Raw genomic sequence first — 15034 nt, forward strand, 5'->3', positions numbered from 1 at the left:
TAAATTTTAATGCTTTTGTTTCTAAAAGTCTAAATTTTAATGTTCATGTTTCTAAAAGCCTAAATTTTGAGCTTTTTTTTTTAAAAGGGAAGGGTGGCCTTTTTTTTTCAAGAACAACTATTGAACTTAGTTATAAACTAGTAGGCCTATATGTTGTAAAGCTTAGCATAATAATAAATAATTGTATGCTTTGGTGACACGTCTGTGTAATGATGTTGATCTGGTGAATTTTGAGGATTTGTAGAGCTCACTGCATTGCCATGTAAAAGGTTTTTAGCTCTAAGCTAATCTCTAGGCTAGACAATTAATGTTAAGCTAATCTCTAGGCTAGACAATTAATGTTAAGATAATCTCTAGGCTAGACAATTAATGTTAAGATAATCTCTAGGCTAGACAATTAATGTATCAGTCATGTCCAGTCCACAGATTATAGTCAACAGTGGTAACCCTGAGGGTGATGGAGGAACTGCTGGACCCAAGGACCCAGTTGGAAAGATGCTCAGTGTTTTTACATCAAACTATACACAGCAATTTTAAAATTTACATTTTATCAAACTAGACAAACTATACACAGCAATTTTAAAATTTACATTAATTTTATCAAACTAGATATTGAACTCTTTAATTGCATTTTCCCCCGTGAATCTCGAAACATTTTCCCTTTTTTGAATGCCTGTAAGATGGGTGCATACTTAAGTACTCAGGCTAAAAAACTGCTTGTAGCAAATTTAAGCCTTAATTTCATTTGACTGGATATTTAAAAATAAACACCACTTCAATTTGTGTGAATCAAAGACTGAGGTCTTCAAGCATGCTTTGTCTTTAAATCTGAAAGGAAAAAACTATTGCAATACCTTTAGGCTCCCTATTTATTATTTGATTATTTCTATTGTCAAAAGCAACTCTTTGACTAAAGAAAGAAAGTTTGATTTATTTTCTTATAATTGGAGCATTTAAAAGCTTTTTTTTTACTTGTGTGTTTGGTATTTCAAAAGACTTGTGTAAAATATTTCAATTATCTCTCTGTTTATTACCAATTGCACTGCTCATTTCTATTGAATGATGTAATGAATAGTTCACAGCAAGCAGTATTAAGTAAAATTGTTTATTTTTACTAATTACAATTTTTTTGCCTAATATACCATTAAATGTCTTTTCAAATTAGAAAGTCTTACATCTTTCTTCTTTTACAGCCTGTCACTAAACTGTCATTTTTTTGTTTCCAAACTAAGTCAACCAAAAAATGTTAAATGTATTGCACCAAATCAGGGACTCAAATCATTTGTTTGTTCTGGCCACTAGTAAATCCGTGAGTTGGACAAAATCCTTCCAAAGTTGAAATTGTGTCCACCGGTCAACTTCTGATATTTTCCCCAAGCCCCCAGTGGGATGACTAGAACTGTGACATTGTCTTCTGAACCAAAGTGCTGGGCTTGGTCTGAGAGACGGCTGCAGGCTTCTTGTGGGCTCTGGCAGCTGCTGACAATGTTGACCATTTCCTCGTCACTCAGGGCAAAGCTTAGGCCATCGGAGCTTAGGATAAGAAAGGCATCAGAGCCGTGCTTGACCTGAGACAGATACAGTTCATCAGTCAACTCAGTTCTACAGCACTAGAAAGTCAACTCAGTTCTACAGCACTAGAAAGTCAACTCAGATCTAGAGCACTAGAAAGTTCTACAGCACTAAATTTCGTTTATCTATCTGAAATAGTAGTCAAGTTATAGGCTTTTGAAAAATTGAAGTTAGAATAAGTTCCACTTCCGCTTATCGGAAATCGCTGAAAAGTTTATACAAATTTGATATAATACTTATATATGGAATTTCATTAACCTAGCTGTAATGGTACTCAAGTTATCGTGTTTACACACACACACAGACATACGGACAAGATCGCAAAACTATATTTTTCTCACTCAGGGAGGTGTAAAACATCAAGATCTGTGAAAATCTCATTTTTTTTGGAACTATTACAATACTTTATATTTCGTATACGAGAAAGTAAAAAAGTTAGTTTTAAAATTGATACAACATAATGATAGCTTTTTTTTTTTACATCACATTTGGGTTAATGGTTAGAGTTACATCAGATTTGGGTTAATGGTTAGAGTTACATCAGATTTGGGTTAATGGTTAGAGTTACATCAGATTTGGGTTAATGGTTAGAGTTACATCAGATTTGGGTTAATGGTTAGACTTACATCAGATTTGGATTAATGGTTAGAGTTACATCAGATTTGGGTTAATGGTTAGAGTTACATCAGATTTGGGTTAATGGTTAGAGTTACATCAGATTTGGGTTAATGGTTAGAGTTACATCAGATTTGAGTTAATGGTTAGAGTTACATCAGATTTGGGTTAATGGTTAGAGTTACATCAGATTTGGGTTAATGGTTAGAGTTACATCAGATTTGGGTTAATGGTTAGAGTTACATCAGATTTGGGTTAATGGTTAGAGTTACATCAGATTTGAGTTAATGGTTAGAGTTACATCAGATTTGGGTTAATGGTTAGAGTTACATCAGATTTGGGTTAATGGTTAGAGTTACATCAGATTTGGGTTAATGGTTAGAGTTACATCGGATTTGCATCAAGAGTGACTGTGATTGAAGGCTTTAGGACCAACAGTGGTGTAGGCAGGGTCAGGTAGGGCAGTGCTGTGACTCCATATGACTTACTTCTATTGACCTCAGGTAGGGCAGTGCTGTGACTCCATATGACTTACTTCTATTGACCTCAGGTAGGGCAGTGCTGTGACTCCATATGACTTACTTCTATTGACCTCAGGTAGGGCAGTGCTGTGACTCCATATGACTTACTTCTATTGACCTCAGGTAGGGCAGTGCTGTGACTCCATATGACTTACTTCTATTGACCTCAGGTAGGGCAGTGCTGTGACTCCATATGACTTACTTCTATTGACCTCAGGTAGGGCAGTGCTGTGACTCCATATGACTTACTTCTATTGACCTCAGGTAGGGCAGTGCTGTGACTCCATATGACTTACTTCTATTGACCTCAGGTAGGGCAGTGCTGTGACTCCATATGACTTACTTCTATTGACCTCAGGTAGGGCAGTGCTGTGACTCCATATGACTTACTTCTATTGACCTGAGGTAGAGCAGTGCTGTGACTCCATATGACTTACTTCTATTGACCTCAGGTAGGGCAGTGCTGTGACTCCATATGACTTACTTCTATTGACCTTAGGTAAGGCAGTGCTGTGACTCCATATGACTTACTTCTATTGACCTCAGGTAGGGCAGTGCTGTGACTCCATATGACTTACTTCTATTGACCTCAGGTAGGGCAGTGCTGTGACTCCATATGACTTACTTCTATTGACCTCAGGTAGGGCAGTGCTGTGACTCCATATGACTTACTTCTATTGACCTCAGGTAGGGCAGTGCTGTGACTCCATATGACTTACTTCTATTGACCTTAGGTAAGGCAGTGCTGTGACTCCATATGACTTACTTCTATTGACCTCAGGTAGGGCAGTGCTGTGACTCCATATGACTTACTTCTATTGACCTCAGGTAGGGCAGTGCTGTGACTCCATATGACTTACTTCTATTGACCTCAGGTAGGGCAGTGCTGTGACTCCATATGACTTACTTCTATTGACCTCAGGTAGGGCAGTGCTGTGACTCCATATGACTTACTTCTATTGACCTCAGGTAGAGCAGTGCTGTGACTCCATATGACTTACTTCTATTGACCTCAGGTAGGGCAGTGCTGTGACTCCATATGACTTACTTCTATTGACCTCAGGTAGGGCAGTGCTGTGACTCCATATGACTTACTTCTATTGACCTTAGGTAGGGCAGTGCTGTGACTCCATATGACTTACTTTTATTGACCTCAGGTAGAGCAGTGCTGTGACTCCATAAGACTTACTTCTATTGACCTCAGGTAGGGCAGTGCTGTGACTCCATATGACTTAAGTTCAACATCTCCAAGACTCCTGGTCATAGCTAATCTCCCATTGACATGTGCCACACCTTGGCTGTTGTGAATAATCCGTCCACCTACATGACACATACATAGACAGTTGTATGTGGAGTAGTTAGACATACAGTTGTTGTTGGAGTAGTTAGACATACAGTTGTTGATGGAGTAGTTAGACATACAGTTGTTGTTGATGGAGTAGTTAGACATACAGTTGTTGATGGAGTAGTTAGACATACAGTTGTTGTTGATGGAGTAGTTAGACATACAGTTGTTGATGGAGTAGTTAGACATACAGTTGTTGATGGAGTAGTTAGACATACAGTTGTTGATGGAACAGTTGGTGTTGATGGAGTAGTTAGACATACAGTTGTTGTTGATGGAGTAGTTAGACATACAGTTGTTGTTGATGGAGTAGTTAGACATACAGTTGTTGATGGAGTAGTTAGACATACAGTTGTTGATGGAGTAGTTAGACATACAGTTGGTGTTGATGGAGTAGTTAGACATACAGTTGGTGTTGATGGAGTAGTTAGACATACAGTTGTTGTTGATGGAGTAGTTAGACATACAGTTGTTGATGGAGTAGTTAGACATACAGTTGTTGATGGAGTAGTTAGACATACAGTTGTTGTTGATGGATTAGTTAGACATACAGTTGTTGATGGAATAGTTAGACATACAGTTGGTGTTGATGAGTAGTTAGACATACAGTTGTTGATGGAGTAGTTAGACATACAGTTGTTGTTGATGGAACAGTTGGTGTTGATGGAGTATTTCTACAGTTTTTCCAACCTTTCTTTAAAATTCTGCTAGATTCATCAACATCTTCTGGGTCATGGTCTATTGAAAGTCTGATAGGTTTCCCATCCCGACACAAGACTGCTAGACTGTCACCAACATGGGCCACGACAAGTTCAGATGAGTTCCTCAACAAACATACAGTTGCTGTAGTACCAGTCTTGAATGTGTCATCATCTGATGGTATCAACATGTGTGTCATCTAATGGTATCAACATGTGTGTCATCATCTAATGGTATCAACATGTGTGTCATCTGATGGTATCAACATGTGAGTCATCTAATGGTATCAACATGTGTGTCATCTAATGGTATCAACATGTATGTCATCATCTAATGGTATCAACATGTATGTCATCATCTAATGGTATCAACATGTGTCATCTAATGGTATCAACATGTGTGTCATCATCTAATGGTATCAACATGTGTGTCATCTAATGGTATCAACATGTGTGTCATCATCTAATGGTATCAACATGTGTGTCATCTAATGGTATCAACATGTGTGTCATCATCTAATGGTATCAACATGTGTGTCATCTAATGGTATCAACATGTGTGCCATCATCTAATGGTATCAACATGTGTGTCATCATCTAATGGTATCAACATATGTGTCATCATCTAATGGTATCAACATGTGTGTCTTCTAATGGTATCAACATGTGTGTCATCTAATGGTATCAACATGTGTGTCATCTAATGGTATCAACATGTGTGTCATCATCTAATGGTATCAACATGTGTGTCATCTAATGGTATCAACATGTGTGTCATCATCTAATGGTATCAACATGTGTCATCTAATGGTATCAACATGTGTCATCTAATGGTATCAACATGTGTGTCATCATCTAATGGTATCAACATGTGTCATCTAATGGTATCAACATGTGTGTCATCTAATGGTATCAACATGTGTGTCATCTAATGGTATCAACATGTGTGTCATCTAATGGTATCAACATATGTGTCATCTAATGGTATCAACATGTGTCATCTAATGGTATCAACATGTGTGTCATCTAATGGTATCAACATGTGTGTCATCTAATGGTATCAACATCTGTGTCATCATCTAATGGTATCAACATGTGTGTCATCATCTAATGGTATCAACATGTGTCATCTAATGGTATCAACATGTGTGTCATCTAATAGTATCAACATGTGTGTCATCTAATGGTATCAACATGTGTGTCATCTAATGGTATCAACATGTGTGTCATCTAATGGTATCAACATGTGTGTCATCTGATGGTATCAACATGTGTGTCATCATCTAATGGTATCAACATGTGTGTCATCATCTAACGGTATCAACATGTGTCATCATCTAATGGTATCAACATGTGTGTCATCTAATGGTATCAACATGTGTGTCATCATCTAATGGTATCAACATGTGTGTCATCTAATGGTATCAACATGTGTGTCATCTAATGGTATCAACATGTGTGTCATCATCTAATGGTATCAACATGTGTGTCATCTGATGGTATCAACATGTGAGTCATCTAATGGTATCAACATGTGTGTCATCTAATGGTATCAACATGTATGTCATCATCTAATGGTATCAACATGTATGTCATCATCTAATGGTATCAACATGTGTCATCTAATGGTATCAACATGTGTGTCATCATCTAATGGTATCAACATGTGTGTCATCTAATGGTATCAACATGTGTGTCATCATCTAATGGTATCAACATGTGTGTCATCTAATGGTATCAACATGTGTGTCATCATCTAATGGTATCAACATGTGTGTCATCTAATGGTATCAACATGTGTGCCATCATCTAATGGTATCAACATGTGTGTCATCATCTAATGGTATCAACATATGTGTCATCATCTAATGGTATCAACATGTGTGTCTTCTAATGGTATCAACATGTGTGTCATCTAATGGTATCAACATGTGTGTCATCTAATGGTATCAACATGTGTGTCATCATCTAATGGTATCAACATGTGTGTCATCTAATGGTATCAACATGTGTGTCATCATCTAATGGTATCAACATGTGTCATCTAATGGTATCAACATGTGTCATCTAATGGTATCAACATGTGTGTCATCATCTAATGGTATCAACATGTGTCATCTAATGGTATCAACATGTGTGTCATCATCTAATGGTATCAACATATGTGTCATCTAATGGTATCAACATGTGTGTCATCTAATGGTATCAACATATGTGTCATCTAATGGTATCAACATGTGTGCCATCATCTAATGGTATCAACATGTGTGTCATCTAATGGTATCAACATGTGTGTCATCTAATGGTATCAACATGTGTGTCATCTAATGGTATCAACATGTGTGTCATCTAATGGTATCAACATATGTGTCATCTAATGGTATCAACATGTGTCATCTAATGGTATCAACATGTGTGTCATCTAATGGTATCAACATGTGTGTCATCTAATGGTATCAACATCTGTGTCATCATCTAATGGTATCAACATGTGTGTCATCATCTAATGGTAACAACATGTGTGTCATCATCTGATGGTATCAACATGTGTGTCATCTAATGGTATCAACATGTGTGTCATCATCTAATGGTATCAACATGTGTCATCTAATGGTATCAACATGTGTGTCATCTAATGGTATCAACATGTGTGTCATCTGATGGTATCAACATGTGTGTCATCATCTAATGGTATCAACATGTGTGTCATCATCTAACGGTATCAACATGTGTCATCATCTAATGGTATCAACATTTGTGTCATCTAATGGTATCAACATGTGTGTCATCATCTAATGGTATCAACATGTGTGTCATCTAATGGTATCAACATGTGTGTCATCATCTAATGGTATCAACATGTGTGTCATCTAATGGTATCAACATGTGTGTCATCTAATGGTATCAACATGTGTGTCATCTAATGGTATCAACATGTGTGTCATGTAATGGTATCAACATGTGTGTCATCTAATGGAATCAACATGTGTGTCATCTAATGGAATCAACATGTGTGTCATCTAATGGAATCAACATGTGTGTCATCTAATGGGATCAACATGTGTGTCATCTAATGGTATCAACATGTGTGTCATCTAATGGTATCAACATGTGTGCCATGATCTAATGGTATCAACATGTGTGTCATCATCTAATGGTATCAACATGTGTGTCATCTAATGGTATCAACATGTGTCATCTAATGGTATCAACATGTGTGTCATCATCTAATGGTATCAACATGTGTCATCTAATGGTATCAACATGTGTGTCATCTAATGGTATCAACATGTGTGTCATCTAATGGTATCAACATGTGTGTCATCTAATGGTATCAACATGTGTGTCATCTAATGGTATCAACATGTGTGTCATCTGATGGTATCAACATGTGTGTCATCATCTAATGGTATCAACATGTGTGTCATCATCTAACGGTATCAACATGTGTCATCATCTAATGGTATCAACATGTGTGTCATCTAATGGTATCAACATGTGTGTCATCATCTAATGGTATCAACATGTGTGTCATCTAATGGTATCAACATGTGTGTCATCTAATGGTATCAACATGTGTGTCATCTAATGGTATCAACATGTGTGTCATCTGATGGTATCAACATGTGTGTCATCATCTAATGGTATCAACATGTGTGTCATCATCTAACGGTATCAACATGTGTCATCATCTAATGGTATCAACATGTGTGTCATCTAATGGTATCAACATGTATGTCATCATCTAATGGTATCAACATGTGTCATCTAATGGTATCAACATGTGTGTCATCTGATGGTATCAACATGTGTGTCATCATCTAATGGTATCAACATGTGTGTCATCATCTAATGGTATCAACATGTGTCATCATCTAATGGTATCAACATGTGTGTCATCTAATGGTATCAACATGTATGTCATCATCTAATGGTATCAACATGTGTCATCTAATGGTATCAACATGTGTGTCATCATCTAATGGTATCAACATGTGTCATCATCTAATGGTATCAACATGTGTGTCATCATCTAATGGTATCAACATGTGTGTCATCTAATGGTATCAACATATGTGTCATCTAATGGTATCAACATGTGTGTCATCTAATGGTATCAACATGTGTGTCATCTAATGGTATCAACATGTGTGTCATCTAATGGTATCAACATGTGCGTCATCTAATGGTATCAACATGTATGTCATCATCTAATGGTATCAACATGTGTGTCATCTAATGGTATCAACATGTGTGTAATCTAATGGTATCAACATGTGTGTCATCTAATGGTATCAACATGTGCGTCATCTAATGGTATCAACATGTGCGTCATCTAATGGTATCAACATGTATGTCATCATCTAATGGTATCAACATGTGTGTCATCTAATGGTATCAACATGTGTGTCATCTAATGGTATCAACATGTGTGTCATCTAATGGTATCAACATGTGTGTCATCATCTAATGGTATCAACATGTGTCATCTAATGGTATCAACATGTGTGTCATCTAATGGTATCAACATGTGTGTCATCTAATGGGATCAACATGTGTGTCATCTAATGGTATCAACATGTGTGTCATCTAATGGTATCAACATGTGTGTCATCTAATGGTATCAACATGTGCGTCATCATCTAATGGTATCAACATGTGTGTCATCTAATGGAATCAACATGTGTGTCATCTAATGGGATCAACATGTGTGTCATCTAATGGTATCAACATGTGTGTCATCTAATGGTATCAACATGTGTGCCATGATCTAATGGTATCAACATGTGTGTCATCATCTAATGGTATCAACATGTGTGTCATCTAATGGTATCAACATGTGTCATCTAATGGTATCAACATGTGTGTCATCATCTAATGGTATCAACATGTGTCATCTAATGGTATCAACATGTGTGTCATCTATTGGTATCAACATGTGTGTCATCTAATGGTATCAACATGTGTGTCATCTGATGGTATCAACATGTGTGTCATCATCTAATGGTATCAACATGTGTGTCATCATCTAACGTTATCAACATGTGTGTCATCTAATGGTATCAACATGTGTGTCATCTAATGGTATCAACATGTGTGTCATCTAATGGTATCAATATGTGTGTCATCATCTAATGGTATCAACATGTGTGTCATCTAATCGTATCAACATGTGCGTCATCTAATGGTATCAACATGTGCGTCATCTAATGGTATCAACATGTATGTCATCATCTAATGGTATCAACATGTGTGTCATCTAATGGTATCAACATGTGTGTCATCTAATGGTATCAACATGTGTGTCATCTAATGGTATCAACATGTGTGTCATCATCTAATGGTATCAACATGTGTGTCATCTAATGGTATCAACATGTGTGTCATCTAATGGTATCAACATGTGTGTCATCTAATGTGATCAACATGTGTGTCATCTAATGGTATCAACATGTGTGTCATCTAATTGTATCAACATGTGTGTCATCTAATGGTATCAACATGTGTGTCATCTAATGGTATCAACATGTGTGTCATCTAATGGTATCAACATGTGTGTCATCTAATGGAATCAACATGTGTGTCATCTAATGGAATCAACATGTGTGTCATCTAATGGAATCAACATGTGTGTCATCTAATGGGATCAACATGTGTGTCATCTAATGGTATCAACATGTGTGTCATCTAATGGTATCAACATGTGTGCCATGATCTAATGGTATCAACATGTGTGTCATCATCTAATGGTATCAACATGTGTGTCATCTAATGGTATCAACATGTGTGTCATCATCTAATGGTATCAACATGTGTGTCATCATCTAATGGTATCAACATGTGTGTCATCATCTAATGGTATCAACATGTGTGTCATCTAATGGTATTAACATGTGTGTCATCTAATGGTATCAACATGTGTGTCATCTAATGGTATCAACATGTGTGTCATCTAATGGTATCAACATGTGTGTCATCTAATGGTATCAACATGTGTGTCATCTGATGGTATCAACATGTGTGTCATCATCTAATGGTATCAACATGTGTGCCATGATCTAATGGTATCAACATGTGTGTCATCATCTAATGGTATCAACATGTGTGTCATCTAATGGTATCAACATGTGTCATCTAATGGTATCAACATGTGTGTCATCATCTAATGGTATCAACATGTGTCATCTAATGGTATCAACATGTGTGTCATCTATTGGTATCAACATGTGTGTCATCTAATGGTATCAACATGTGTGTCATCTGATGGTATCAACATGTGTGTCATCATCTAATGGTATCAACATGTGTGTCATCATCTAACGTTATCAACATGTGTCATCATCTAATGGTATCAACATGTGTGTCATCTAATGGTATCAACATGTGTGTCATCTAATGGTATCAATATGTGTGTCATCATCTAATGGTATCAACATGTGTGTCATCTAATCGTATCAACATGTGCGTCATCTAATGGTATCAACATGTGCGTCATCTAATGGTATCAACATGTATGTCATCATCTAATGGTATCAACATGTGTGTCATCTAATGGTATCAACATGTGTGTCATCTAATGGTATCAACATGTGTGTCATCTAATGGTATCAACATGTGTGTCATCATCTAATGGTATCAACATGTGTGTCATCTAATGGTATCAACATGTGTGTCATCTAATGGTATCAACATGTGTGTCATCTAATGTGATCAACATGTGTGTCATCTAATGGTATCAACATGTGTGTCATCTAATTGTATCAACATGTGTGTCATCTAATGGTATCAACATGTGTGTCATCTAATGGTATCAACATGTGTGTCATCTAATGGTATCAACATGTGTGTCATCTAATGGAATCAACATGTGTGTCATCTAATGGAATCAACATGTGTGTCATCTAATGGAATCAACATGTGTGTCATCTAATGGGATCAACATGTGTGTCATCTAATGGTATCAACATGTGTGTCATCTAATGGTATCAACATGTGTGCCATGATCTAATGGTATCAACATGTGTGTCATCATCTAATGGTATCAACATGTGTGTCATCTAATGGTATCAACATGTGTGTCATCATCTAATGGTATCAACATGTGTGTCATCATCTAATGGTATCAACATGTGTGTCATCATCTAATGGTATCAACATGTGTGTCATCTAATGGTATTAACATGTGTGTCATCTAATGGTATCAACATGTGTGTCATCTAATGGTATCAACATGTGTGTCATCTAATGGTATCAACATGTGTGTCATCTAATGGTATCAACATGTGTGTCATCTGATGGTATCAACATGTGTGTCATCATCTAATGGTATCAACATGTGTGTCATCATCTAACGGTATCAACATGTGTCATCATCTAATGGTATCAACATGTGTGTCATCTAATGGTATCAACATGTGTGTCATCATCTAATGGTATCAACATGTGTGTCATCTAATGGTATCAACATGTGTGTCATCTAATGGTATCAACATGTGTGTCATCTAATGGTATCAACATGTGTGTCATCTGATGGTATCAACATGTGTGTCATCATCTAATGGTATCAACATGTGTGTCATCATCTAACGGTATCAACATGTGTCATCATCTAATGGTATCAACATGTGTGTCATCTAATGATATCAACATGTGTGTCATCAACTAATGGTATCAACATGTGTCATCATCTAATGGTATCAACATGTGTGTCATCTAATGGTATCAACATGTATGTCATCATCTAATGGTATCAACATGTGTCATCTAATGGTATCAACATGTGTGTCATCATCTAATGGTATCAACATGTGTCATCATCTAATGGTATCAACATGTGTGTCATCATCTAATGGTATCAACATGTGTGTCATCTAATGGTATCAACATATGTGTCATCTAATGGTATCAACATGTGTGTCATCTAATGGTATCAACATGTGTGTCATCTAATGGTATCAACATGTGTGTCATCTAATGGTATCAACATATGTGTCATCTAATGGTATCAACATGTGTCATCTAATGGTATCAACATGTGTGTCATCTAATGGTATCAACATATGTGTCATCTAATGGTATCAACATGTGTGTCATCTGATGGTATCAACATGTGTGTCATCTAATGGTATCAACATGTATGTCATCATCTAATGGTATCAACATGTGTGTCATCTAATGGTATCAACATGTGTGTCATCTAATGGTATCAACATGTGTGTCATCTAATGGTATCAATGTGTGTCATCATCTAATGGTATCAACATGTGTGTCATCTAATGGTATCAATATGTGTGTCATCATCTAATGGTATCAACATGTGTGTCATCTAATGGTATCAACATGTGTGTCATCTAATGGTATCAACATGTGTGTCATCTAATGGTATCAACATGTGTGTCATCATCTAATGGTATCAACATGTGTGTCATCTAATGGTATCAACATGTGTGTCATCTAATGGGATCAACATGTGTGTCATCTAATGGTATCAACATGTGTGTCATCTAATGGTATCAACATGTGTGTCATCTAATGGTATCAACATGTGTGTCATCTAATGGTATCAACATGTGCGTCATCATCTAATGGTATCAACATGTGTGTCATCTAATGGTATCAACATGTGTGTCATCTAATGGAACCAACATGTGTGTCATCTGATGGTATCAACATGTGTGTCATCATCTAATGGTATCAACATGTGTGTCATCATCTAACGGTATCAACATGTGTCATCATCTAATGGTATCAACATGTGTGTCATCTAATGATATCAACATGTGTGTCATCATCTAATGGTATCAACATGTGTGTCATCTAATGGTATCAACATGTGCGTCATCTAATGGTATCAACATGTATGTCATCATCTAATGGTATCAACATGTGTGTCATCTAATGGTATCAACATGTGTGTCATCATCTAATGGTATCAACATGTGTCATCTAATGGTATCAACATATGTGTCATCTAATGGTATCAACATGTGTGTCATCTAATGGTATCAACATGTGTGTCATCTAATGGTATCAACATGTGTCATCTAATGGTATCAACATATGTGTCATCTAATGGTATCAACATGTGTGTCATCTAATGGTATCAACATGTGTGTCATCTAATGGTATCAACATGTGTGTCATCTAATGTGATCAACATGTGTGTCATCTAATGGTATCAACATGTGTGTCATCTAATTGTATCAACATGTGTGTCATCTAATGGTATCAACATGTGTGTCATCTAATGGTATCAACATGTGTGTCATCTAATGGTATCAACATGTGTGTCATCTAATGGAATCAACATGTGTGTCATCTAATGGAATCAACATGTGTGTCATCTAATGGAATCAACATGTGTGTCATCTAATGGGATCAACATGTGTGTCATCTAATGGTATCAACATGTGTGTCATCTAATGGTATCAACATGTGTGCCATGATCTAATGGTATCAACATGTGTGTCATCATCTAATGGTATCAACATGTGTGTCATCTAATGGTATCAACATGTGTGTCATCATCTAATGGTATCAACATGTGTGTCATCATCTAATGGTATCAACATGTGTGTCATCATCTAATGGTATCAACATGTGTGTCATCTAATGGTATTAACATGTGTGTCATCTAATGGTATCAACATGTGTGTCATCTAATGGTATCAACATGTGTGTCATCTATCGGTATCAACATGTGTGTCATCTAATGGTATCAACATGTGTGTCATCTGATGGTATCAACATGTGTGTCATCATCTAATGGTATCAACATGTGTGTCATCATCTAACGGTATCAACATGTGTCATCATCTAATGGTATCAACATGTGTGTCATCTAATGGTATCAACATGTGTGTCATCATCTAATGGTATCAACATGTGTGTCATCTAATGGTATCAACATGTGTGTCATCTAATGGTATCAACATGTGTGTCATCTAATGGTATCAACATGTGTGTCATCTGATGGTATCAACATGTGTGTCATCATCTAATGGTATCAACATGTGTGTCATCATCTAACGGTATCAACATGTGTCATCATCTAATGGTATCAACATGTGTGTCATCTAATGATATCAACATGTGTGTCATCAACTAATGGTATCAACATGTGTCATCATCTAATGGTATCAACATGTGTGTCATCTAATGGTATCAACATGTATGTCATCATCTAATGGTATCAACATGTGTCATCTAATGGTATCAACATGTGTGTCATCATCTAATGGTATCAACATGTGTCATCATCTAATGGTATCAACATGTGTGTC

General features: G+C 36.7%; 1 protein-coding gene across 5 annotated transcripts in view; it reads right to left on the bottom strand.

Moving 5' to 3' along the window:
• Positions 1 to 1086: 1086 nt before the first annotated feature.
• The window catches only part of LOC131931737 (protein phosphatase 1K, mitochondrial), a 45767-nt gene continuing 31819 nt past the window's right edge, over positions 1087 to 15034 (bottom strand). For all 5 annotated transcript variants that reach the window (XM_059288576.1, XM_059288575.1, XM_059288578.1 and 2 more), the window contains exons 5-7: positions 4744 to 4926; positions 3898 to 4028; positions 1087 to 1568 (exon numbers count right to left, since the gene is read on the bottom strand). In XM_059288576.1, coding sequence (XP_059144559.1) covers positions 1299 to 1568; positions 3898 to 4028; positions 4744 to 4926 — 584 coding nt within the window. In that variant the 3' untranslated portion in view covers positions 1087 to 1298. The remainder of the gene's footprint in view (positions 1569 to 3897; positions 4029 to 4743; positions 4927 to 15034) is intronic.

Source organism: Physella acuta, unplaced genomic scaffold (genome assembly GCF_028476545.2).
Source record: "Physella acuta isolate Inbredline_101_S28 unplaced genomic scaffold, ASM2847654v3 ptg002022l, whole genome shotgun sequence".
Classification (NCBI taxonomy): domain Eukaryota; kingdom Metazoa; phylum Mollusca; class Gastropoda; family Physidae; genus Physella; species Physella acuta.